The sequence below is a fragment of the Oncorhynchus tshawytscha genome, linkage group LG09 (assembly GCF_018296145.1).
Source record: "Oncorhynchus tshawytscha isolate Ot180627B linkage group LG09, Otsh_v2.0, whole genome shotgun sequence".
Lineage (NCBI taxonomy): Eukaryota > Metazoa > Chordata > Actinopteri > Salmoniformes > Salmonidae > Oncorhynchus > Oncorhynchus tshawytscha.
In genome coordinates this window covers 37,920,228-37,947,399 of record NC_056437.1, presented here as the reverse complement: position 1 = coordinate 37,947,399, position 27,172 = coordinate 37,920,228, and the positions used below count along the sequence as shown (strand labels likewise).

General features: G+C 44.3%; 1 protein-coding gene across 5 annotated transcripts in view; it reads right to left on the bottom strand.

Moving 5' to 3' along the window:
* The window catches only part of LOC112257918 (homeobox protein cut-like 1), a 266,499-nt gene that overhangs the window by 112,476 nt on the left and 126,851 nt on the right, over nucleotides 1-27,172 (bottom strand). For all 5 annotated transcript variants that reach the window (XM_024431855.2, XM_024431859.2, XM_024431858.2 and 2 more), the window contains exons 3-4: nucleotides 16,704-16,751; nucleotides 148-226 (exon numbers count right to left, since the gene is read on the bottom strand). In XM_024431855.2, coding sequence (XP_024287623.1) covers nucleotides 148-226; nucleotides 16,704-16,751 — 127 coding nt within the window. The remainder of the gene's footprint in view (nucleotides 1-147; nucleotides 227-16,703; nucleotides 16,752-27,172) is intronic.

The window sequence follows — 27,172 nt, the reverse complement described above, 5'->3', positions numbered from 1 at the left end:
GTGTGTGTGGCGCAAGAGACGTGTGTCTCAAACATGCCGGAATTGTTTAGGGTGCCTCGGCTGCTGTGGAAATCCCTGTGAAATCTCTATTCCACACACACACACACACACACACACACACACACACACGGTTGAGCTGAGACTTACCTGGGACATCGATGAATCTCTTGTACACGCTTAGGAAGGCAGCCTCTGACTCCTTACTTCTTTTACTCACCGCGTCGATCTGAAAGGAAGGATGGATATATTGCTTAAGAAAAGAGAGATGGGGAGAGTGGTCGAGAGGAGATTCAACTTTTATCAGAGAACACGACAACAATCATATCAGTCAAATGTTTGTGTCTCTGTGTACAGTAAGAAGGAAGTTAAGAGATAGTTTCGCAAGCCAATGTTAAGTAGCGTTAGCACACTGACAGAGTTTCTGTGTATCTGCTAGCGTGTTATGCTAGCAGATAGCACAATGACTGGAAGTCTATGGGTAACACTAGTTAGCAACTTCCTTCAAACTGCACGCAGACACATAATAAATGGTATCCAAAATCCAGAAGTATGCCATTAATGAATGACAGGAGTTTTTCAGGATAAAAAAGAAACGGAATGGAGCTAAAGCACAGGTAGAATCCTAGAGGAAAACCTGGTTCAGTCTGCTTTCTACCAGACACTGGGAAATGAATTCAGTTATTAGCAGGACAAAAACCTCAACCACAAGCCCAAATATACACTGAGCATATAAAACATTAAGAACATATGCTCTTGTCATGACATAACCTGGATTCACCTAGTCAGTGTAACGCAATGATCCCTTATTGATGTCACTTTCTAAATCCACTTCAATCCGTGTAGATGAAGGGGAGGAGACAGGAAGGTGTACACTGGAGATGCTTACCAAGAAGACAGTGAATGTTCTGAGTGGCCGAGTTACAGTTTTGACTTAAATCTACTCGAATATCTATGGCAAGACCTGAAAATGGTTGTCTAGCAATGATCAACTCCCAAATTGACAGAGCTTGAAGAATTTTGAAAAGAATAAATGGTCAAATATTGCACAATCCAGGTGTGGTAAGACTCACAGCTATAATTGCTGCTTGGGTTGCAAACGGTCGGAAACCTTCCATGGGAAGTTTAAGCTTGGGAATTTTGCTTAAATTCATCAAAAAAGTTAGCTGATAACAGTGCATTCTTCCATCACATGTACAGCTGATTCTCAATATCTTGCAAACTAATGAGATGCTATTGAGCCCACACTACTACACTGTCTGAGCCAAGGACTACATGCTTTCTGGTAAGTTTTGATTACAATACTAGGTGGGGTGAATATATTGTATATTAACTAGTAAATAGTAGCCTACAGCAAAGTGTGTTTAAATCATTTCTAACTTGTTAACAATTTCAGCTAGTTAGTTTTTGCTACCATGTAGGTTTTAGCTTGATTGAGCCTGCTAACTGAGGAGTGTTAATTCACCTGTTTCAATACATTTCATTTTAAAACATTTATCTCACAAAGGAGTTGTTTAATCTAACTGCTTAACTATTCTTCTGTACATGGGATTGTATTTGTTGTTAATTTTACTAATTTTCTTCTAATCTTTACAGGAAAATGCCACAGGCACTATCTGACGTGTGGAGACATTTCACTGCAGCTAATGTAGGAAAAGCTGTGTACATTTGCAAATACTGAGCCAAATCATATGTCAAGAATGCAACAAAGATGCAGAATCATCTGGCCAAGTGCATAAAGTTCCCTCAGCGCTCACAATAAGCAACTTCGAATAGAAGTAGATGGACTTTTGTCAGAGGTGATTATGATTAACCTTATCGAAAGCAACAGCTCATGGTCCTCCTGGAATCAGAAGTTTTTTTGACTCAACGGAGGAACGTAGTCAGAGAAATGCTGATGAATGTCTTGCTCGAGCTGTGTATGCAACTGGTTCACCTCGGATGCTCACAGGCAATGTGTGTTGGAAAAGATTTCTGAATGTTCTTCGCCCAGCATACACCCTTCCAACCAAACATGCTTTATCTACTAATTTGCTGGATGCAGAGTTCAAGTACAGGTCAAGCAAATCATAGAGAAAGCAGACTGTATTGCAATCATCTCTGATGGGTGGTCAAATGTTCGTGGACAAGGAATAATTAACTACATCTCTACCCCTCAACCAGAATTCTACAGGAGCACAGACACAAGGGACAACAGACACACCGGTCTCTACATTGCAGATGAGCTGAAGGCAGTCATCAATGACCTTGGACCACATAAGGTATTTGCACTGGTGACAGACAATGCTGCGAACATGAAGGCTGCTTGGTCTAAAGTGGTGGAGTCCTACCCTCACATCACACCCATTGGCTGTGCTGCTCATGCATTGAATCTGTTCCTCAAGGACATCATGGCACAGAAAACAATGGATACACTCTACAAGAGAGCCAAGGAAATGATTAGGTATGTGAAGGGTCATCAAGTTATAGCAGCAATCTACCTCACCAAGCAACGTGAGAAGAATAAGAGCACCACATTGAAGCTGCCCAGCAACACCCATTGTGGAGGTACCTCTCATGTTTGACAGTCTCCTGGAGGGGGAGGAGTCTCTCCAATAAATGGCCATATCACAGTCTGCCGATATGGACAGCCCCATCAAGAGGATCCTCCTGGATGATGTATTTTGGGAGAGAGTGCTAAGCAGCCTGAAACTCCTGAAACCTATAGCAGTAACCATTGCACAGATTGAGGGAGACAATGCCATCCTGTCTGATGTTCAGACTCTGCTTGCAGATGTAAGAGAAGAAATCAATACTGCCCACTTCACTGTTGCTCCAAGCAGAGGAAACTGCAGTTCTGAAGTACATCAAAAAGCGTGAAGACTTCTGCCTGAAACCCATACACGCTGCAGCATACATGTTTGACCCCAAGTATGCTGTTAAGAGCATCCTGTCTGGTACAGAGATCAACAAGGCTTATGGTGTCATCACTACCGTGTCTCACCACCTTATTGGCAGACTGGCAAAGTACACTTCCAAGCAAGGGATTTGGGATGGAGATGCAATATGGCAGTCGTGCCAACATATTTCATCAGTCACCTGGTGGAAGGGACTTTGTGAATCTGAGGCTCTTTCCCGTTGCCTCAATCATCCTCCAAATCCCACCAACATCAGCCGTCTCAGAGCGCAACTGGTCCTTGTTTGGGAACACACACACCAAAGCACGCAACAGGCTGACCAATACAAGGGTTGAAAAATTGGTGGCCATCCGGGCAAATTTGAGGCTTTTTGAGCCTGACAACGAGCCATCCTCAACAAGGTTGGAAAGTGACAGTGAAGATGAGGCCTCAGTCTGATGTTCAAGAGGTGGACATTGAGGAGGTCCAGGGAAAAGACATGGACGCCTGAGAGGAAGACAATCAAAGCTTTAGTTTCTAGACTTTCAATTTACAGATATATGTTGAAAACATTTCTGGGAGATGTGATGATCACTAGGGATCATTCAATATTCCCTTTCTTTTGTTGTTCAGTGAAATCATCCCATGTGAAGAGTCAACTCATTTAATAAAAGTTCAATTCGTAACTCAATTGTTTTATTTATTTCTATTGGAAGGACTTAATCATTTGCAATTATGTCTACTTATGATAAGGTACAAGGTTTATGATATGGTAAATATATATAATATATCCAATCCAATCCAAAAAACATCTATATTGAAATGGTAATAATATTACATTTGCATATATTTCCATTAATTCCCATATATTCTCATTAATTCCCACGGAAGGTTTCCACCTCTGAATATTCCCCAAAATGTGCAACCCTAATTGCTGCTAAAGTGCTTCTACAAAATACTGACTCAGGAGTGTGAATACCTATCTAAATGAGATATTCTGTATTTCATTGTCAATAGATTTGCAAACATTTCTAAAAACATGTTTTCACTGTCATTATGGGTTATTGTGTATAGATGGGTGAGAATATGTTTTATTTCATCTATTTTGAATTCAGACTAACACAACAAACAACACAACAAACTGTGGAATAAGTCAAGGGGTATGAATACATTCGGAATGCACTGTTTGTAGTTTTGGGCTGTCCCCGACTAAAATAAATCTTGGTCGACCGAGAGGACTGAAAGGGTATGTTACTGAAATCCCAAATTATTTTAGTAAAAACATTCTCTAAACCCTTGCACTTTTTATGTGAAACATGTAAGCATCACTTGCATGTGACCAAAAGGACCTGACCTGTCAATCACATTAATAAATTGGTTATAACAAACTCCGAACAGAGTAACCGCAAAATGGATGCAGAGGACGTGGAAAAGAAACTCGAAACAGGTGAATGTTTGCTGGTTGCTCAGGAGGGAAAGGGGAAGTCAGATCTGTGGAAGACATTTGACTTAGTTGTAGAAACTACTGGCGATCAAGAAAATTGAGGGTATCGGAACAAGCTTTGCGTGAGTATTATGTGTACCAAACAGTTGCTGTTAGATTACAATATTATTATTTTTTTCTGACCATTTGGAACCATGTAAGTAACTCTAAATAAATAAATGTATCAGAGAGTATGTTCTAATGAAAACAAAATCAATTTAAAGCCTTTATTACAGCAGACTAAAAACAGTTGCATGAGTTCATGATTTGCAGTTTATTTATTGTTTGGGCTATTTATTGAAAGCAGCCTTTGTTATTTAATTTGAAAACAAAAATTCTTGTTTGCATTTCAAAGCATGAATGTATCATATGCTGTGTGATGGCATGAAGGAATTAATGAGTGATTAATTGATTGATATAGTAGCCTATATATTGAAATAAGCCTAAGTAAGTTACCCTATCAAGACTGAACAGGACGCACTCTTAGGCCTACAGCTCGATGGTGGTTATATACAAGGATACTATATAAAGCCTACTAATGACAATGACATTACTTAATATTATGGTGATCATAATAACTGTAATAAGACCAATAAGAAGGAGATCAAGAGAAAGGAGGATATATGAGAGAGAGCTGCATGTATATTATGTGTGACAAACAGGTGCTGTCAGATTACAGTATAATTTTTCTGCCTGTTCGGAAGAGTGTAAACAACACCAAATAAATAAGTAATAGCAGTCTTTTCGAACGACAAAAAATAGTAAAGCCTTTATTACGGCATAGCAAAAATTTAAAACAGCCAAATCGGTGAAATTGCTTTATCAGACAATTTGCCATGGCATGAGGCTTGGTGCTTATGGAATCACTAGGCTTTTAAACAAACACTCAAACAGGCAACAGAAACAAGATCTCTCTTATTTATGTAGATCTATATGGATGATTTATAAAGCCAGGCACATTTAACAGTTAGGCTATTGATTTTACAGTAGACCTAATTAAGTTGGGGTTTCCTCTCCTCAATTTTCTTAGACAATTAGGGTAAGGCACGGGCTGTTTTCTCATCAATGCTGCTGCCTCTGCTGCATTGTTCTCAATCCCAATAGGCTGGTTAACGTTGCTATTAAGCACATACAGTAGCAACATAGGGAAAGGCGCCAATTCTAAGGCGCACTGAAGATTATGTTTCAGAACCGTGGACAGTGACTGTATCCAACACGAGAGAAAGCGCATTTGTTACAAAATAATATTTGATTTATTAGTGTTGCACCATTACGTTTTACATAATATAACCATATAAAATGTTAGTACCACATGGCCTCCGCGATGGATAAGTACACTGACACAGGTGCGAATCAGACAGGTGTCTTGTGCACCATGACATAGTTTTTTTAACGTTACGACTGCTCCACTGAAGAAATCTTGGTCGACCAACAGGCTTTCGACTAAACAATCGACCAGTCGACTAAATGATGTCAGGTCAAATGTAGTTCAACATGAATCGGATTGCATTTATATAGAAATGAATGACTCCTTAACAGCGTCAGCTCCAGATCTATCAGTGCTGTAATACTTCCACACAGAATTTATGCCAAAGGCATTAATAGCAGTGTCTTTAATGTCATTAACCAGTAACAACCTGCTTAAAGATATTGAGCTTCCAACGCTATCAGTTCATGATGAAGACTGAGTGCTTCTCTGCTGTGGACTGGGAAGACAGACAGCGCTCTCCTACAACTGGAACGCACCAAGGCAGCTAACCAATGAGTCATCAAGGGGGTGACGTGATTTGGCGTTGGGCCAAGAGGCGCCACAGCTCTTGCATTCAAGTTCATCAACACTAAAGTAGAGGAGTATAGTGCTGATTCATAGCCATGGCATTGCTTTAGTATGTTGGTGATATGATACAGCATTGCTTTTACATTAACTACACTGCATGAGGCTCAAAAATCATAATATTTATGATTTAAATGTTATGAAAACTTCTATTTTTAGCTCCAAACCAACACTCTACATCACAAATACCCGCCCATACAGCAAAAACATTACAGCTCTCACCAAGGCACTTCATATAGAACATAACATCAACAGTTTGTGTGGCTCAACATCAACTCCAGATTACCTCTCAAATACTATACCGTCTAAATGATAAAGGAAAGGAAACACACTTAGGAGACCCGTCACGGACCAAGTCAAATACTGCATCATATTCCTCCGTTGTCCTTGGAGAGGTAGGGAGAGGTGGTCAAACACAGGTCACAGATTACTCTTCCCTGAACCCTCGCTTGCCCTCAATAACACACACTGGACAACAGCTGGCAAGAGAGGAGAAAGGGTTTTGTCCAAACCTATTTCAATAGCATGGTTGGTTATACAAATAACACAAATAATAATCCACCCCTCTCACTTTGATGCATTTTTTTTATCAGCTTTCCTTTACATGGAAGCAGCTATATTAGTGGTGAGTCCTCCATATTCACCATCACACACAAATCCTTTTATATGATCTGTGGCACACACACACACACACACACACACACACACACACACCCTTTTATATGATCTGTGGCACACACACACACACACCTAAAAGCCTCAGCTGCGCTTTATACATTAAACCACCTTGTTATCATGTGCTGTCAATCAAATCATTGTATGACGTTTGGATGTAATAGGAGCGCTACCAATCTCCAGAGGAAAATAACACAGTATAACCTTGATTCAAAAAGATTTCAAAAATAGGAATTATTTGTCAAAATGACCCATTGTACTGTTCTTCTGCAAGTAAACATTTTGTTGCACTGTGTATAGCATGTGTATCCTGTACATATGACTAATAAACCGTAAAACTTACGTTTTACTCACCATTTAACCTTGGTAAACTTTTTTTATACACTTGCAGACTTCTACCTGTAGGGTATCAGAGTAAGAAAGGTGTCCCATTGGCCTAGCTATGTGAGCTATTGATTGACAGCAGGATCTAACTCCCGCCTACTGTGGGGTTCAGAGGCTTCATGTGTATGGCTGTTGTTGAGGTTGCACCGAGCAGCCCTGAGGCAGCGTGTGTGTGTGTATGTGTGTGTACCTACTCTATCTGCGTGTACTGTATGTAAGTGTTTAGGTCTATGTCTATGTGTGTGTGTGTGTGTGTGTGTGTGTGTGTGTGTGTGTGGTGTGTCTGCGGAGGTGTCACATGTCTCCTGAGAGCCACGTCCGGGTCTTAGCCTTGCTGCTGACTGCGCGTTCCTCCACTGCTCTGGGAGTGTGAGCAGCCAGCCAGTCCTGGCATCGCCGCTAACTGGGTCATCCTTCGGTAGAGGAGGGGATGGGAGGAGGATGAGAAGGGGAGGGAGGGAGGGGGGGAAGCACGAGAGGAGGAGTAAAGAGCTACTGTACATCCCAAAAATATATACACTGGGTATACAAAACATTAAGAACACCTGCTCTTTCCATGACAGACTGACCTGGTGAATCCAGGTGAAAGCTATGAGCCATTATCGGTCACTTCTTAAATCCGCTATAATTAGTGTAGATGTAGGATAGGAGATAAGGCTTAAAATTCCTTCTTTAACCTAAGACAAATTGAGACATGGATTGTGTATGGGCAAGACAAAATATTGAAGTGGCATGGGCTGGCCCTTCAAGGTTTCGACAAGGTGCGGAAAGCGTTCCACGGGGATGCTGGCCCATGTCGACACACGGAAAATAGAAAAATAACTGAATGTTAATAATAACAGGAGGAATAATGATCACTAAATACACGGGGTACCAGTTCCAAGACGATGTGCAGGGGTACGAGGTAATTAAGGTAGATGCGTGTCGCTGCACAGCTATTTTCAGGTCTCTCCAGAGATGTTCTATAGGGTTCAAGTCTGGCCTCTGGATGTGCCACTCAAGGACATCCCAAAGCCACTGCTGTGTGCTTAGTGTCGTTGTCCTGTTGGAAGATGAACCTTCACCCCAGTCTGAGGTCCTGAGCAGGTTTTTGTCAAGGATCTCTCTGTACTTTACTCTGTTCATCTTTCCCTTGATCCTGACTAATCTCCCAGTCTCTGGCCCTGAAAAACATCACCACAGCATGATGCTGCCACCACCATGCTTCACCGTAGGGATGGTGCCAGGTTTTCTCCAGACGTGACGCTTGGCATTCAGGCCAAAGAGTTCAATCTTGGCTTCATCAGAGCAGAGCATCTTGTTTCTCATGGTCTGAGAGTCCTTTATGTGCCTTTTGGCAAACTCCAAGCGGGCTGTCATGTGCCTTTACTGAGGAGTGGCTTCTGTCTTGCCACTTTACCATAAAGGCCTGATTGGTGGAGTGCTGCAGAGATGGTTGTCCTTCTGAAATGTTCTCCCATCTCCACAGAGGAACTCTGCTCTGTCAGACTGATCATTGAGTTCTTGGTCACCTCCCTGACCAAGTCCCTTCTCCCTCGATTGCTCAGTTTGGCCAGGTGACCAGCCCTAGGAAGAGTCTTAGTGGTTCCAAATGTCTTCCATTTAAGAATGATGGAGGCCACTATGTTCTTGGGGACCTTCAATGCTGCAGAAATGTTGTGGTACCCTTCCCCAGATCCCTTCCCCTCGACACAATCCTGTCTCGGAGCTCCACGGACAATTCCTTCGACCTCATGACTTGATTTTTGCTCTGACATGCACTGACTATGGGACTTTATATAAACAGGTGTGTGCCTTTCCAAATCATGTCCAATTAATTGAATTTACCTTAAGTGGACTCCAAACAAGTTGTAGAAACATCTTAAGGTTGATCAATGAAAACAGGATGTATCTGAGCTCGATTTCGAGTCTCACGGCAAAGGTTCTGAATACTTATGTAAATAAAGTAAATAAACCTGTTTTCACATGGTCATTATGGGGTATTGTGTGTAGATTGATGAGGATTATTTTTGTTTTAATCCATTTTAGAATAAGGCTGTAACATAACAAAATGTGGAAAAAGTGAAGGGGTCTGAATACTTTCAGAATGCACTGTAGGTAGGGGTAACACACTGCTTGTGTCAGTCAACAAAGATCCCCCCACACACACACACACACACACACACACACTACACACACCACCTCCCCCAATATTTTAAGTTTCCTTCCCAACCCATAGGGTGGCAGTGTTTGCTCAACCTCACTAAAAGATGTGACACAGTACAGCTGCAAGTCAGCAACTTACACACACACCAAGTTAAAAGGGTCCAGAAGAGACATATAGTGTTTACAGACACCAAACAATGGGTTCCAAAAGGGAGAAATCAAATAAAAACCGCATTTTGGACATCCGCTGCCAAGACTCTGTTAGAGGTTTTGTTTTATGGAGCGAGGCAGGCAGTTGCCACTGACCAACGCCAGTGAGCCCCCAGTCTGTCAAGTATTCAGTATCCTGCTCCTATAGGAGAGAGAAATGATACATTTTCAGATGGGCTTTCGCTGGAAAACATCTGGATCAAAGTACACAGGGCCAAGTCCCCCCCTCTCTTACCCTCTCTCTCTCGTTCTCCCTCTTCCTCCCCCCCACCCCTCATCCTCTCTCTCGATCGCAGATGGAGCAATTAAGGCTCACAGCTTACTGGGTAAAGGGATCTGCCAGACACCATTTTAAAAGGCTGCTTTCCTTCTTTGGTTTTCTATTGAAAGTGGTGGGAAGGGGGAGACGGTGAAGTGGGATAGACAGTTACTGGGGGGAGTGAGGAAGGAGGGATGGCACCGGTGTGTGTGTGACTGTGTGTGCCAAGGCCCTGCGTGACTGTGCGGCCATGGCAAAGTGCAGATTATCTGTCTCGCTCTCCAATGCAGCTCCATGCACATTCTGACAGGGGAGGGCATCTGGCAACGCCGGCTGGGCGGCCTTCTGAATGATCACACAAAAACACATATATAATTGTGTGTGTGTGTGTGTGTGTGTGTGTGTGTGTGTGTGTGTGTGTGTGTCGAGCTCACAGGTATACCATAACACCTCTCTAATGATCTAGACTCTTTAGGGGTGAGGGAACAACTTAAAAATAGCATGGCAGTTGCTAACCTAATGACGCTAGTAGAAGCGAGATGAAACACAAGGAAGGCTTTGGCACTGGCTTAGGGTCCAGGGGACACCGTTGGCCTCGTCTCTGTCTGTGACCTGGCCTAACCCTGTAATTGCAGAGCAAGTTTGAAGCTGTGGATAACTGATCTAGAGTGGTGTGTGAGTGAGAGAGAGAGTTTGAGTGTATTTCTTTTTGGGCTGGGTAGGAGGCATTACTGGCTTTGCAGCTTTCTTTTAAGCAGGGAATTATAGTCTGAGAGGATGGTGACTTAAGAGCATAGAGCTGGGCTTCCCAGGGAAACAGGAAACAGCTAGCTCGTGCCATCTCTGTTACCTGGGGTTGTCGTATGGGGGCCAGGTCTAAAACACTACTTGTAGGCAGCTACAGTAGTATGGATATCTAGTTCTACTAACTATCCTCATCGCTGTAGCCTAACATTACAAAAACAGGTTGATGTTTCTCTAACCACTAGTCCAGGGTCAGATGTTTTTGTAATCCCCCTAATGCTGGAGGAGAGTATCGGGAGTTGGGTAATCTGATCTTAGATCATTTATTACGAGTGAATCTAAGATAGGATGGGCGAGCGGAGCGGCGACACAGTGATGGTCTGTGATGGCTGACACGTCGCTCTTCTGGGGCAGAGCGGCCGTCGCCTGGCATCAGCGTCAATGTCATAGGGAGATCACAGAGAGCGGGCACCACCCTGTGCCATCATCACAGTTACCCCTGTCTCTGTGTGTCGGGGGGAGGGCCACTGAAGAGAGGCGTAATCATATATGGGAGGGACACCTTATTCAAGGATATGGTGGCAGAGAGGAGTAGGTTCGAGGACAGGTATGCCTTTACACAATCACACACATATTGTATGTGAAATTCACACATTATCCTCTTGAAAAAACACTTTTAATGACCTAAAAGGTTGAGTCCCTTCCCAGGCACTCCTTTTTATTGTATGCCTATGCTAACACACAAACACACACACACACATACACACACACACACACTGTCAGTGAGTGTTGCACTAATCCCAGCGCTGTGAGAGCTGCCAACTTCACAGCCTTCTCCCTGGGCTCCCGGTGCCCTTACGAAGAGACAGCCATCCAAAATTACACCGCAATTATGCAAAATCAGTAGTGACTTCCTGCATTTGTCCCACTCCTATGCCACTTTGTACATGTCTCTCTCTGCCACAGCCATCACGTCTCCTGAAGGTTTCTGTATCATTCGGTTGCCTGACTAGGCTTGGTGGGGTTTGAATGAGTAACACTGATTCTGTGTGCCCTAAATAAAAGAATAGACTACACTGCATGCTAAAGATTTACTCACATTTAAACCTCATTCCTTAGCAACTGATTTCTTTCGATGCCGCTGAGTGATTCGATCTATGTTCTTCCTTCCCAATTTAATTTACGATGACAGTTTGTCATCAAGAAACGTTTTACTGCCACAGCAAATATACACTACATGATCAAAAATATGTGGTCACCCGCTCGTCGAACATCTCATTCCAAAATCATGAGCATTAATATGGAGTTGGTTCCCCCTTTGCTGCTACAACAGCCTCCACTCTTCTGGGAAGGCTTTCCACTAGATGTTGGAACATTGGTGCAGGGACTTGCTTCCATTCAGCCACAAGAGCATTAGTTAAGTTGTGCGATTAAGCCTGGCTCGCAGTCGGCGTTCCAATTCATCCCAAAGATGTTCGATGGGGTTGAGGTCAGGGCTCTGTGCAGGCCAGTCAAGTTCTTTCACATTGATTTCAGACAAACCATTTCTGTATGGACCTTGCTTTGTGCACAGGGGCATTGTCATGCTGCAACAGGAAAGGGCCTTCCCCAAACTGTTGCCACAAAGTTGGAAGCACAGACTCGTCTAGAATGTCATTGTATGCTTTAGCGTTAAGATTTCCCGTCACTGGAACTAAAGGGCTTAGCCCGAACCATGAAAAACAGGCCCAGAGCATTATTCCTCCTCCACCCAACTAGACAGTTGGCACGAAGCATTGGGGCAGGTAGCATTCTCCTGGCATCCGCCATACCCAGATTCATCCCTCCAGAGAACGCGTTTCCTCTGCTCTAGAGTCCAATGGCGGCGAGCTTTACACAACTCTAGCCAACGCTTGGCATTGTGCATTGTGATCTTAGGGCTTGAATGTGGCTTCTCAGGCACGGAAATCCATTTCATGAAGCTCCCGACTAACAGCTCTTATGCTGACGTTGCTTCCAGAGGCAGTTTGAAACTCGGAAGTGAGTGTTACAACCGAGGACAGACTATTTTTATGCGCTTCAGCACTCGGCGGTCCCGTTCTGTGAGCTTGTGTGGCCTACCACTTTGCGTCTGATCCGTTGTTGCTCCTAGACGATTCCACTTCACAATAACAGCACTTACAGTTGACCGGGCAGCTCTAGCAGGGCAGAAATTTGAGAAACTGACTTGCTGGAAAGATGACATCCTATGACGGTCCCACGTTGAAAGTCACTGAGCTGTTCAGTAAGGCCATTCTACTGCTAATGTTTGTCCATGGAGATTGCATGGCTGTGTGCTCAATTTTATACACATGTCAGCAACGGGTGTGGCTGATATGGCCAAATCCACTCATTTGAAGGGGTGTCCAAATACTTTGGTATATATAGTGTATCTGAGATAGACTCTGAGCGGTGTCTTGGAGAAGAAGAGGTGGTCCAGGGAGAGACAGAACACTCTGGTGGCGTCACACATGACATATACACGCGTCACACTTCACGCTACATGCAAGGATGTGTTCCCTCAGAGGTTTTGGCGACAGTAGGGGCAGAATCAGGAGATGCCGGGAATGTGTTTGTGCGCATGCATATGTGTGTGTACGTAGACAGGGGAGGCTACAGCCGCAGCGTGGGGGGTATAGTAGAAAGACGCCATTGAGCTCTCCACCGCTCGCTCCCTCCCTCCCCCACCTCCCCCCTGCTGTGGTGTGTGTCCACATGGGCCTGTGGGCGCCGCATGCTGAGCTCTGTTCCCCATTGTGTTCTCATTTCCTGACAGGAAAAGAAGCGCTCGCTCATTTCACAAATAAAAAAAACTGAAAGAGATCTGGCTGCCTGGCTTGGCCCTTTCCCTAACCCTTGAGGGCTTCCAGAAGTATCTCAGACATCTCAGATATTCTAATGCACCGCACGTCATGCTCTGCCTTGTAGATAATGAACAGAGGGAGCAGAAAAATAACCTTATTTCTCTTGTTCCCCCTATGGAGAGCCGAAATGCTTGTGTACTGCATCTTCTGCATCTGACAATCTGCTACTTTGAATCACACCAAGAGTATCCATTTTGTAATTTGTTTTTCTTCCTATTTAAGCAGTCCACAAATACTGCTTTCACATGAGAAGATCTACAGTATATACTGAGCTCTACAGTATATCGTTATCTCTCACCCAGCTGATGCTCATGGAAAACAAAGTGAAACCCTAAATTCCCGTGATGATAAGTTGGGACTTTGCGAAGGTCAGGGACTTCTCCTGTCCTTGCCAATCGTCCTATTTATTCACAGAGGAGATAAATGAAAATGGCTGCAGGAATCTCAGACTGGGGCCTGAGCCGGGCCGGTGTGATGTGGGTGATGGGTATTTTTAAACCTGGGTTGATTTAAACAGGGGCGATTACCTCCGTCAATAATAGGCCTGGGGGCCCTTGCGCCAACCACAATGAACGCTAATGGGCCAGACGGGCTGCAGTGCGGTTCCGCCCTGCCTGAGAGAGGTGTACAGGGAGCCGTCTTTCCAGCCCCTTTAACTTCATGAAAGTTACATGGCGCTCCTCGCTGCTGAATTATAAAGAAATGCTTTTAGTGGCTTAAGAAGCTTCTTTACTGGGAGGCATCGGCGAGAGCCATTTTGAGATGGTTTGAGAATGACAGACATTTGAAGCAAGGCTGGGTTTACTGTACTTTATTTATCTTCTCTCTTACTTTATTAAATCCCATCTGCGTTCTGTTTCTTATTGGCGATTTCCTGTCCAGAGGTCCATATTTCTGCCTCTATAGTAGCCACTGACCAATTACTGAGTCATGTCACGCAGTAGCAGTTAGGAGTTTTATTTAGCAGCCATATAGAGGGCAGCCAAATTCTTGGGCCTCTTAGTGAGAGAGTGGGCTTTATTTTAGAACACTTAAAAATAATAATTTAAAGAGCCGACAGGAATATGAATATAATTAAGTAATGGTGACTAATTACGATCAGGGATATGTATCTGACTGGGTTACTGGGTGTACTGTGGCAACACAATGGTTCTTATAGATAGAGTTGGGAGACACGTGCTCATCAAGGTGATCAAAACGAACGTGTGACAGTTTGATTTCAATACACACTCCCAAGATTACAATGAACGGTTTCTCTGAAGGGATTTCTCTAATAATCAAATTTCTCAGTGTAGTGGAATTAACTTAATATGCATCAACTTAAAAGTAATGGAATATCTTTGAGCATGCTAGCAATTTATTGTAAACATAAATAAGGTAGCAAATACCCAATCAAAAGAAAGGTGCACCACAGGGTTCCATTTTAGGGCCATTTCTTTATCAAATTGTAAGAATGTTTGTTCCACTAAGTAACACTGGATAGTACTGGTAAATCCTCCTTGAACAGGAAAATCAGAAACAGGACAGTATTCCCTGAAGAGAGATTACTCATGGGTCAGACAACTAGTGATGCTCTGTCTGTAGTCTTGACACATCATCAGGGTGAGAGTTGTCATGGACACAAGCATTACACAAGGAAGAGAGCTCCAGATATAATTTAAATGCCTGCTTCTCCGTTTATATGTAAATGTTTAGACTGAATTCAAAATATTTTATATCATGAATTAGTGAGGGAGAATCACAAACACATGTTCTGAGTGTAAAATGCAATCTGACAAAGTGATAAGATCTTACTGTCCTCCATCATTACCAAATTAAATATGTACTGAGCAAGACAGGGGACACACTTGAAGACGGCAACACTTGCATCTGTCTCCTAAAACGTTTGACAATTTTATGAATGCCACTTTGGACGAGAAGAATTAAAGTCCCTCAAACAAACAAACAATTACTTGTTCGCAACTGTGACCACATCAGTACATATTCAATACAGGTTTTTCTTTATAATTGATTCATAGAATTTCAATTCAAAACATCTCCGGATATGACAAAGATATTAAAAGTGAATTGACTCAGCCGAGGCAGGAGGCAGTCCCAGCAGTAGCAGAATAGCAGTGAAGCACTCTGAGAGGAGTCAGGCTGGGCCTGTATTGATGCTCTCCATAAAGCCTCAAATCACTAAGCCCTTATTTACTGCAGGAGTGGCACTCGAGGAGGAGGAATTAAGAGATGGCGCCAGAAACACAGCTCTCACTCGCACACCCCTCCTCCCCTTTCCCGCCTCAAGTCTCACAGCTCACATTATTATCATTAAAGTCCCCTAAATCAATGCTGAAGTTACCATACTTTCGGAGCGGCGCAAGGGCTCTCAGGACAAAATGTTAAATCAGCAGGGCTGCTCTCCCCTGTGGCTGGCCTAGGCTGTCAGGGCGCATTGTCAGGGTCAGGGATTTAAACCCGGTGCAGGCATAGTGGGCAATGCACTCCCTCATGTGAGCCCCCCACCCTCCTCCAGACTAGAGAGTTAAAGTGCCATTGCCATCAGCCCCCCCCGGAATCCCCCTGGTCTGAACTGGCTCATTTACTTTAATCCACATACCCGTGTCACATTTCTGAGGCAAAGATACCACAACATCACACACACAGAAAGGCAGAGCCTCAGTACAGGAGACACAATAGGCAACAAGTTTCTCCCAATACGTAAGGAATGATTCAGGAGGCCAATGACATTCATTTTTGGCATCAAGAGGAGCTTTGCATCAGACGATGTGACACATAGCCATAATGGGGAGGTTGGGGGTGGTGAGTTATGAAACGGAGAAAGGCATGTCTGCCTGGACTTTCAGATTGCAGTTCTGATCAGGAGTGGTTTGGCTGGAATCTTTTAAGGGGATGCAATTTAAACATGGCTGGGAGCTAGAGAGCCTCATAAAAGGACACAAATAATGGACTCCCCTAGTGAGGGCTCCACTGAGGTAGGGAAAGCTCCTCCAGCAGGAGAGCAGAGCAGCCAGCCAGCAGCAGTCTGGCCAGGCAGAGACAGCACATGTCAGCCTTTATGGGGTACGTCAGGGAGCCACTGTTCCCCCGCAAAAACAAAATGGCCACCATCCCTCACTACATACACATTGTACTGTAGGCTACACACAAACACATCCATAATGGATAAAGAAAGCTAGGTGTAAAATTATCTAGAGTTTTAAATAGCACTCACCTCTGCTTGGAAGCCTTTGAGCAACGGAGCTACCAGCTTTCGCAGATCCTGCAACACAAAAAGGGAACATGATTAGCGTCTCATAACAATGCTACTTTGTGGGAGAGTAAAACACAATACATTCCCATATGGTGAAAAATGACCAAATCCTCTGTTTCCATAGTCTTTAATACCTCAGACATTGGCTTTATCACCACAGTATTGAGCTGAAACCTCTCACAAACAAACCATGTGTTTAGTTTAGAAAAGCCAGGCCCCATTTCCACTGCATTCTAAAAAAAATCCCTGCTGTCAACTCTGATAGATGAGGCAGTGTTACCTTTTGTTCCCAGATCCGGAGCATAGAAATACGTTAAACATATGAAATTGGGGTCCTGATTTGTCAAAACCCTCCCTGAGGGTAGGCTTGTTCTCGGGGAAAAGGTAGGAAGACAAAACAGAGTATATCACCTTGTGCTACCCTTGAATGAGAGCAGAGAGGACGCTCTGTGTACCCTTTTCACTCGTACCCGTATATGGGTTGAAAATGGCAGATTTGGGGACTGATAAACAACTAAATTGGACAGTAACACAAGCTCTGGCTCTGCGTTTCACAGCGCTGTTTGGGTTTGGACTGACAGCCGTTCTGAACAAAAAGTTGCCCGCCCGCCCGCCCGCCCCCCCCGGGCAACTTTTACACATGTTTGGTTGTCCGAGTGAGAGAAATGATGTAAATGGAGAGGACCATCCATTTTCAAATATGAGGCGTTAACGATGATAATAAATACAGCTTGATGTCATACAAGCCAAGCCGTGAGTCCTACTGGGCACCTCAAACTTCCACATCATAAAACTCATGTCATATACAGTGTCAACGTTTATGATCCCTATGTTTGATATACAGTCACAAGATGACATGGCATCATACCCAGAATGTTTGACTATTGTGCAGAAACTTTGCCGCGGCACACGCACCTGAACGCACTCATCACTCATTTCTTTGCCTCACAAAATTACAATCTGTTTCCCTGAATTGCATTGTGAAAGCCTAACACTTGTATATCCTATTTTAGAACTTAGCTAGTCATGTCGGCAATACAAATAGGCTTTCAAATGATGCCCACCTGACCACCAGATTGCTATTTATAATGGATGGTTTTTGGATTGCGTAGTAACAACAGTAATTGTGTGATGGCGGGGATGCAGGGCTGTGTTCCAAACAAAACAACAAGTGTGTTTGCACAAGTTCCTCAACAAAACAGCTATGAGAGCTTAAAGAAGCACCTTATATTTGAAGACTCTTCTTTGAGTCATAAAAGTGCATTAAAATGATATGTTGCACCTACCCCACATTTCCGAGCAATATTCTCATCATGTTACCGAATGTATCCAGAGAATTTGCAGATTTAGTTATCAACAAATGCGGCGAAAAAGTACAACAGAGCAATGTAATGTCTGGATTCAGTCTTGTGTCAGGTGAACTGTTGTGTCCTCAACTTTGGTCTAATCATTTTCCCATAGTCTCCAAACTGTTACCATGGTTATACATACGCTTTTCATATTTCTTCTGTAAGAAACATTTCAATTTAGCCCTACCCATATAGGCCAATTCCCACGAGTGTAAAGATTTAAAGGAAAAGCTTAGAGGACAGGCAGCATACATTTATTCACGCACACACACACACACACACACACACACACACACACACTCCTCCTCCTCGTCGTGCCCTCTTTTCCCCACTGCACACATTCTGCATGACTCAGTTGTTTCTGGTTAAATTACCATTCATGCGAAAAGTAGCGACGCTACATGCAAATGTGAGCTCTGTTCATTAATTAACTTCTAAAAGCACTGTTAGGCCTGAAAAACGGGCCAACTTCAACAGCCGGCTATTTCTGTAGCATTATGTGCCTGCTTGACTTGTGAGAAACTGGGTTGAGTGTCGAATCTGCAGGCTGCGGTAGATGAAAATAAAACTCATTTGAAATGAAGTCACAAAAATAAGAGAATATAGAAGCGCTCCAATCAAAACAAACGGCTCCGTTGTTTCCGACCTTACTCAACCAATGATGAATCTCATCTTGGGCAACCAACAGTGGAGCGACTGCAACGCCTCGCCATTAAAGTATATCTGATTATGGCCAATTTCAATGTCCATTTGAACAGAGCAGGCGTGTTTGATAGTAAAATTTAATTAAATACGTCTCTGAATAAATCTCAGCTGGGCACAAAAAGGCCTTACATGAGGCCTCCCTATTGGAATGCACAGCATGCTCCAAAACAGAACTGACCACTGTAATGGAGTTAGCAGCAGCCAGTTAGTGGAGTGCATGCACCTACACTCGTGTGTGTACACACACACACACACACACACACACACACACACACACACACACACACTTCTAAATGACTGGCCCACATGAGACAAGTGGTCATTTCAGTCACACTCAGGACACAGCAGAGGTGTACTCTGTGACACTAGCAAAGCACATGTGTGTCCTGTGACACAATATAACCTCTGTAACCGATTACTGAAACCTTGCGTCATATATTTTAAGGTGATCAACCCTACCTTGCAGGGTAGGCAAAACAACTATGTGACATTAAGAGCTTTTGAATGCCTGGGTCTCTGTCGTATCCTCTCTCCTCGTCTCACTTTCTCACACTCCATTTTGATGATGTGTTTAGGTGTGCCTCCTTTGACTGGCTGTTGTGTACACCAGTGTGCCCTCTTTCCCCCCTTTCCCTCCCTCCCCTGGTCCTCCAAGGAGCCTCTCTGTCAGACGCTGGGGACAGGCCATGCTTTGCTGAGCTAGGCTAACGCTAAGCTAACGTTAGCTTGCGTGTTGGACTTTTCCCACTCCCGGGGAGGGAGCAGCTGGGCCTGCTAATCGCCCATCGGCACTGGCTACTGTACAGATGACATTTATGTAAGGGGCCACGTGACAAAGAGGAAACATCGCTCAACATCTGGTTTCAACATAACACTCCTGCCCTGGCCAAGAGAACTCACAAGTCTTTCTGGATCTCGACAGGGACACACGCACTCACACACACACCAAGACAATCTGCTTGAGAACTGCAAATGCAATTGTCCCGAATTTGATAGACAGACTTTCTGCATAAAACTGATCTTCACATTCTGACTGATGGATAAAAAGGCTAAATGGTAATGATCACGTGACCAATAACGGCCAGCCCAGTAAACACTGATCATCAGTGTGACTGAGGACACACGATTCACAGCAGGAGTATTCAACCGGGGGTCCTGCAGGGGGTCCGCAAAAATATATATTTCAATTGATTCATATTTATTATACTTTTCAATGTGTTTTTATGAATAGAAACAGAAAATGAATTTTGAATTAAAGAAGTGAATATGTTCTTCATAAAGTCATCATTATTTCTCAACTTCTAATATTGAGCAAATTACATTAATTGGAGCTAATTACACTTGGAGTTATGTAACGTTGGCTTTAGAAAAGCACCCGCGAGTACCAGTCTCAGAAAGTGCCGCTGGCTGCTGGTAAGCTTTTTTGACTTGGACATACATTTTTGCCAAAACATGGCTAACCTTTGTTTAACCAGCTAAAAAGCTGTCATTAGCAAAAATGTGTTCGGAGTTATCTTTCTAGATAATAGGCTGTTAGATTTTCTCATGAAATTTAACAAAAATGTATTCGTCACACGCTTCGTAAACAACAGGTGTGGACTTAGAGTGAAGTGCTTACTTACAGGCCTTTCCCAACAACGCAGAGAGAAGAAAAGAGAAATAATAGAAAAGTAAAACATGACGTAAAAATAAACTATACATGAGGAGTAACGATAACTTGGCTATATACAAGGGATACAAGTACCAAAATGAGGTGCAGGGGTACGAGGTAATTGAGGTAGATATGTATATAAACTATGAATAAAGGGACAGCTAGTCAACAGTAGTAGCAGCGTATTGGATGAGTAAAAAAAGGTTTGTGCAAAAAGGGGTCAATACAGATAGTTAAATAGTTAACCAAATAGCAAGCCGGACAAACTATTTAGCAGTCTTATGGCTTGGAGGTAGAAGCTATTCAGGGTCCTGTTGTTCCTGACTTGGTGCATGGGTACCACTTGCCATGCAGTAGCAGAACAGTCTATGACTTGGGTGGCTGGAGTCTTTGGCAATACTTAGGGCCTTCCTCTGACATCACCGACTATATAGGTCCTGGATTGCAGGGAGCTCGGCCACAGTGCTGTACTGGCTCGTACGCACTGCCCTCTGTAGCGCCTTGCGGTCAAATGCCATGAAGTCAAAATGCTCTCAATGGTGCAGCTGTAGAACCTTTTGAGGATCTGGGCCCATGCCAAAACTATTCAACCTCCTGAGGGGGTGGAGGAGTTGCCGTGCCCTCTTCACAACTGTGTTGGTGTGTTTGGACCATGATAGATCCTTATTGATGTGTAGACCAAGGAACTTGAAGCTCTCGACCCGGTCCACTACAGCCCCGTTGATGTGAATGGGGGCGTGCTCTGCCCTTTGTTTCCTGTAGTCCACGATCAGCTCTTGTGTCTTGCTGACGTTGAGGGAGAGTTTGTTGTCCTAGTACCACACTGCCAGGTCTCTGACCTCCTCCCCTATAGACTGTCTCATCGTCATCGGTGATCAGGCCTACCCATGACGGTGTTGTAGTCATGCGCGGCCACGCAGTCGTGGGTGAAAAGAGAGTACAGGAGGGGACTAAGCACGCTCCCCTGAGGGGCCCCTGTGTTGCGGGTCAGCCTGGCGGATGTGTTGTTACCTACCCTCACCGCCTGGAGGTGTCCCAGGAGCTTTGAGGGCACTATGGTGTTGAACACAGAGCTGTAGCGAATTAACAGCGTTCTCACGTAGGTGTTCTTTTTGTCCAAGTGGGAAAGGACAGTGTGGAGTGCAATAGAGATTGTGTCATCTGTGGATCTGTTGGGGCGGTATTGGATGTCTGGGAAGGTGTTGATGTGAGCCATAACAAGTCTTTCAAAGCATGTTATGGCTACAGATGCGAGTACCACGGGCGATAGTCATTTAGACATTTTACCTGTTTGATGGTTTTTCAGCGGGCATAGCAGGATTTCATATAAGCATCCAGGTGTCCTGCTCCTTGAAAGCAGCAGCTCTTGTCCTTAGCTCAGTGCGGATGTTGCCTGTAATCCATAGCGTCTGGCTGGGATATGTACATACGGTCAACAGTGGGGACGACATTGTTGATGCACTTTTAATGAAGCCGATGGCTAATGTGGTCAATTTCTCAATGCCATCTGATGAGTCCCAGTACATATTCCAGTCTGTGCTAGCGAAACAGTCTTGTAGCTTAGTATCCACTTCATCGGACCACTTCCATATTGTGCGTATCACTGGTACTCCCTATTTGAGTTTTTGCTTGTAAGCAGGAATCAGGATAAGAGTTATGGTCGCCTCTAGTTGCACAGGTGACCTTACGTAAAATGGATTTCAGTTTTCATGCATTAAAATTGCCGGCCAATAGGAGCGCTGCCTCTGGATGAGCAGTTTCTTGTTCGCTTATGGCCCTATACAGTTCATTGAGTGCGGTCTTCGTGCTAGCAACAGTTTGAGATGGTAAATAGACAGCTACGAAAAATATAGATTAGAAAATTGGTAAATGGCATGGTCTACAGCTTATCATGAGGTATTCTAACTAAGGCGAGCAGAACCTTGTGACTTCCTTCATTTTAGAGATGACGCACAAACTGTTGCCCCTTGAGCTTACCCGACGCTGCTGTTCTGTCCTGCCGACGCTTTGAAAAACCAGCAAGAATATTATCCGTATCCTTGTTCAGCAAAATTTTAGGATAATTCAGTTCTTCAGGTTCCGTTGATAGGATAGTCTTGAATGGAGCTCGTCCAGTTTGTTCTCCCGCGATTGTATATTCGCAATAGAACAGAGGATAGAGGCAGTTCATTTACTCGCCGCTGCTGTTTCATCAGGGTGCCAGTAAGTCGGCCTCTATATTATCGCCGTCACTTTGTCTTCCGAGTGTCGGGGATTAGGTCCTGGTCCGGGGTGAGCAGTATGTCCTGCGCCGCCGACTCATTAAAGGAGAAATCTTTATACAAATCGAGGTAAGAAATCACGGCTCTGAAGTCCAGAAGCTCTTTTTGTCATAGGAAACAATGACAGAAACATTATTTACCAAAAAAGTTCAGATCAGTGCAAAATAAAAAATAGCAAGTTTGGTCAGGAGCCTGTAAAACAGCCTCTGTACATTCCAGCACCATTCTCTGAGAAGAAGGGGGTCAAAATAACAAAATACTATCTACCAAATCTATTCATTTTAAGATGTTGATTACTTCTCCTTTCCAAACACTTAATAAGGGTTGTTATGGTGGTGGCACTGGAAATATATATATATTTTAATGATATGGTATACACCATGTAGATGATGCTGTTTGATCAGGCCAGAAGAGACAGCAGGGTGAGGTATGCCAATGTATATGGAGACGAATGAAGTAGGGATGGCAGTTAAACCTGTAGGCAGCATACAGTACGCAGGCAGGGTAGTATGGTAAATGGCTCCAGAGAGCACAAGAGAGGAGTAAACAGCAGGGCTTCCCCTCTCTCTACACCACCAGGGAGCTCCCCGTCCTGGAAACCAGCCCAGAACTCCAGGGAAGCAAGCCTGCAGGTCCACACACACACACACACACACACACACACACACACACACACACACACACACACACACACACACACACACACACACACACACACACACACACACACACACACACACACACACACACACACACACACACACACACACACACACACACACACACACACACACACACACACACACACACACACACACACACACACGTCTCAGCTAGCTGGAGGGAGCAGCGGGAGAGAGTGAGAGAGGAGGAAAGAAAGAAAGAGGGTGAGGAGTGTAAGGGAGGAGAAGAGGGGAAGAGGATGAGAGTCTGATACAGAAATGAGTTGACAAGCTTTACTTCTGACATGGCGGCCATCACCTAACCTTTCCTCAGGGATCCCTCCACTGGCTGCCACCATTTAACCAAATATAATCTAAGCATAACGGTCACATGAACACGGTTTCTTCTAGGCCTGCCTTTCTTTCCCCCAGTGACAGTCCAGGACATAGACAACGGCTTCTTTTCATATTCAGCTTTTAAGTAACCCTCTCTCCTCTTTTAATAGTCGACCCACTGAGTGGCTCTCGTTCCGTGTTAGAGTGCACTGGACCTGTGCGGTCATTGTTCAGTGAAATAAGCAGCGTACAGTGGAGACCCTTAGGGTGTACTACTCGGGCCAACTAGCTCTCATCTCCACGCATCCCAGCTCTCCACTATAGAGGTTGGGCTACAGCATTAGTCTACGTCATGAAGATGAGAGAGAAAGCGTCTGGGTTTAGAAACAGCATTTGCGTCATTTATGTTTTTTTTTGTTGCCTGTGTTGAGGATTTCAAACGAGGTCACTTGTTTTGTACAGAGAGCATAAAATGGTATTTGAACTGAAGTGAGAAATAGGGAAATAGAATGTCTATTCCTTGAGGGTGGAGAGCTGCTCTCCCTCCATTTCTCCCTTTTTATTTTTTCCCCTCGCGGTCCCTACCACGGGGTTAATCTCGGTTAACCCAGAACTAAAGTCCTGCGTAACTGGTCAGCTTCTCGATTAAGTTCTGGATCCATATGTGTTAAGAGAAGAGATGCTAGAATGATGAGTGGAACAGGAACCCTCTTTCTTTGTCAGTGAAGGGCACATTTTTTTATTTTATTTAACTAGGCGAATGTCCCCTCTCCTTCCGAAATTCCAAAGATGCTAACACCTGCGCAATCGGGATTTGTCCAAATAACTTGTGACGAAAAACCCAAACCCAGGAACTAAATGGTGCTCGTTATCCCACACATCCCATTCCTTACCGACAGATTCCATGGTACCAGTTATGTTTACGTAGATCTGTCAATCTATGTCAATCCATTAAAAATGGGGTTAGCACCATGGATGGATTTCTCGCTCTCCCTCCCTCTTTCCACCACTCCGTCCTTTTGCCACTGGGTCACTGTTGCACCATGGCAAGAGTTCTCTCTCTTTCCCCCACCCTCTGCCACTGGGTCTGTAAGCCAAGTGGCTGCTTGCCAAGCCTCACACTGGCTGTGGCCTGGCCTGGCTGAGGCTAACCCCCGTGTCTGGGCTACAGGCTGGCTACAGGGGGCAGACGAGTCAGCGGTCAGGGGCAAGGGGGCTCATGACTCAGCCAATGCCCTGCACATCAGTGCCCACGAGAGAGGGTCCTGCCAGCCCTGACATGACAGAGGGCAAGAAGAGGAAAGACAAGAGGATGAGGCAACGAATGAAAGAGGGAGGGAAGGAGAGCGAGTGAGTGAGAGGGATTGAGATAGACTGAAGATGAAATGGAAAAGGGGGGAAATTAATGAGTACACAGTGAAAGAGTTGGACGAAACATCCTTTACATGTCTCTTTCCTCAGAGACCTCTCAGCTTAAACAATCTCCCACTTCCACCAATGGCCAGCACCCCCCCACCACACACACATACAGCATCTTTAATGCAGAGCCGTGAATGGAGGGGGGTTGTGTTGGTTGGTTCCAGAGAAATTATGGAGTGAATAATTCATGACTGACGAGGCTTTCTCCTCAGGCGGCGTCTGGCGCTCCCTGCTCTCTATTCGTACCAGTGTGAGCCCGGCTCTCTCTCCCTTTCTCTTTTCCCTACCTTCCTCACCATTGCGCACGACTCCAACATCAATAAGCTTGCTGACGACACGAAGTTGGTAGACTTGATCACTGACATAAGACAGCCTATAGGGATGAGGTCAGAGACCTCGTGTCCACATCACTAAGGATCTATCATGGTCCACACACCCCAACACAGTTGTGAAGAGGGCATGACAATGCCTCTTCCCCCTCAGGAGGCTTTTGTCATAGGCCCTCAGATCCTCAAAAGTTATACAGCTGCACCATTGAGAGCAACATGACTAGCTGCATCCGCTTGGTACGGAAACTGCTTGGCATCCGACTCTAAGGTGCTATAGAGGCTAGTGCGTACGGCCCACTACATCACCGGGGCCAAGCTTCTTGCTATCCAGGACCACTATACCAGGCGGTGTCAAAGGAAGGTCCTAAACATAGTCAGTCCAGCCACCCAAGTCGTAGACTGTTCTCCCTCTTACCGCACGGCAAGCGGTACTTATGCACCAATTCTTGAACCAACAGGACCCTGAATAGCTTCTACTTACAAGCCATAAGACTGCTAAATAGTTAGTTCAATAGTTAACCAAAAACTCTTTTTTTTTTGCATAAACTTTTTTGACTCATCACATACAGTGGAGCAAAAAAGTATTTAGTCAGCCACCAATTGTGCAAGTTCTCCCACTTAAAAAGATGAGAGAGGCCTGTAATTTTCATCATAGGTACACTTCAACTATGACAGACAAAATGAGAAGAAAAAAAAATCCAGAAAATCACATTGTAGGATTTTTAATGAATTTATTTGCAAATTATGGTAGAAAATAAGTATTTGGTCAATAACAAAAGTTTATCTCAATACTTTGTTATATATCCTTTGTTGGCAATGACAGAGGTCAAACGTTTTCTGTAAGTCTTCACAAGGTTTTCACACACTGTTGCTGGTATTTTGGCCCATTCCTCCATGCAGACCTCCTCTAGAGCAGTGATGTTTTGGGGCTGTTGCTGGGCAACACGGACTTTCAACTCCCTCCAAAGGTTTTCTATGGGGTTGAGATCTGGAGACTGGCTAGGCCACTCCAGGACCTTGAAATGCTTTATACGAAGCCACTCCTTCATTGCCCGGGCAGTGTGTTTGGGATCATTGTCATGCTGAAAGACCTAACCACGTTTCATCTTCAATGCCCTTGCTGATGGAAGGAGGTTTTCACTCAAAATCTCACGAATCATGGCCCCATTCATTCTTTCCTTTACACGGATCAGTCGTCCTTGTCCCTTTGCAGAAAAACAGCCCCAAAGCATGATGTTTCCACCCCCATGCTTCACAGTAGGAATGGTGTTCTTTGGATGCAACTCAGCATTCTTTGTCCTCCAAACACAACGAGTTGAGTTTTTACCAAAAAGTTATATTTTGGTTTCATCTGACCATATGACATTCTCCCAATCTTCTTCTGGATCATCCAAATGCTCTCTAGCAAACTTCAGATGGGCCTGGACATGTACTGGCTTAAGCAGGGGGACACGTCTGGCACTGCAGGATTTGAGTCCCTGGCGGCTTAGTGTGTTACTGATGGTAGGCTTTGTTACTTTGGTCCCAGCTCTCTGCAGGTCATTCACTAGGCCCCCCCGTGTGGTTCTGGGATTTTTGCTCACCGTTCTTGTGATCATTTTGAGATCTTGCGTGGAGCCCCAGATCGAGGGAGATTATCAGTGGTCTTGTATGTCTTCCATTTCCTAATAATTGCTCCCACAGTTGATTTCTTCAAACCAAGCTGCTTACCTATTGCA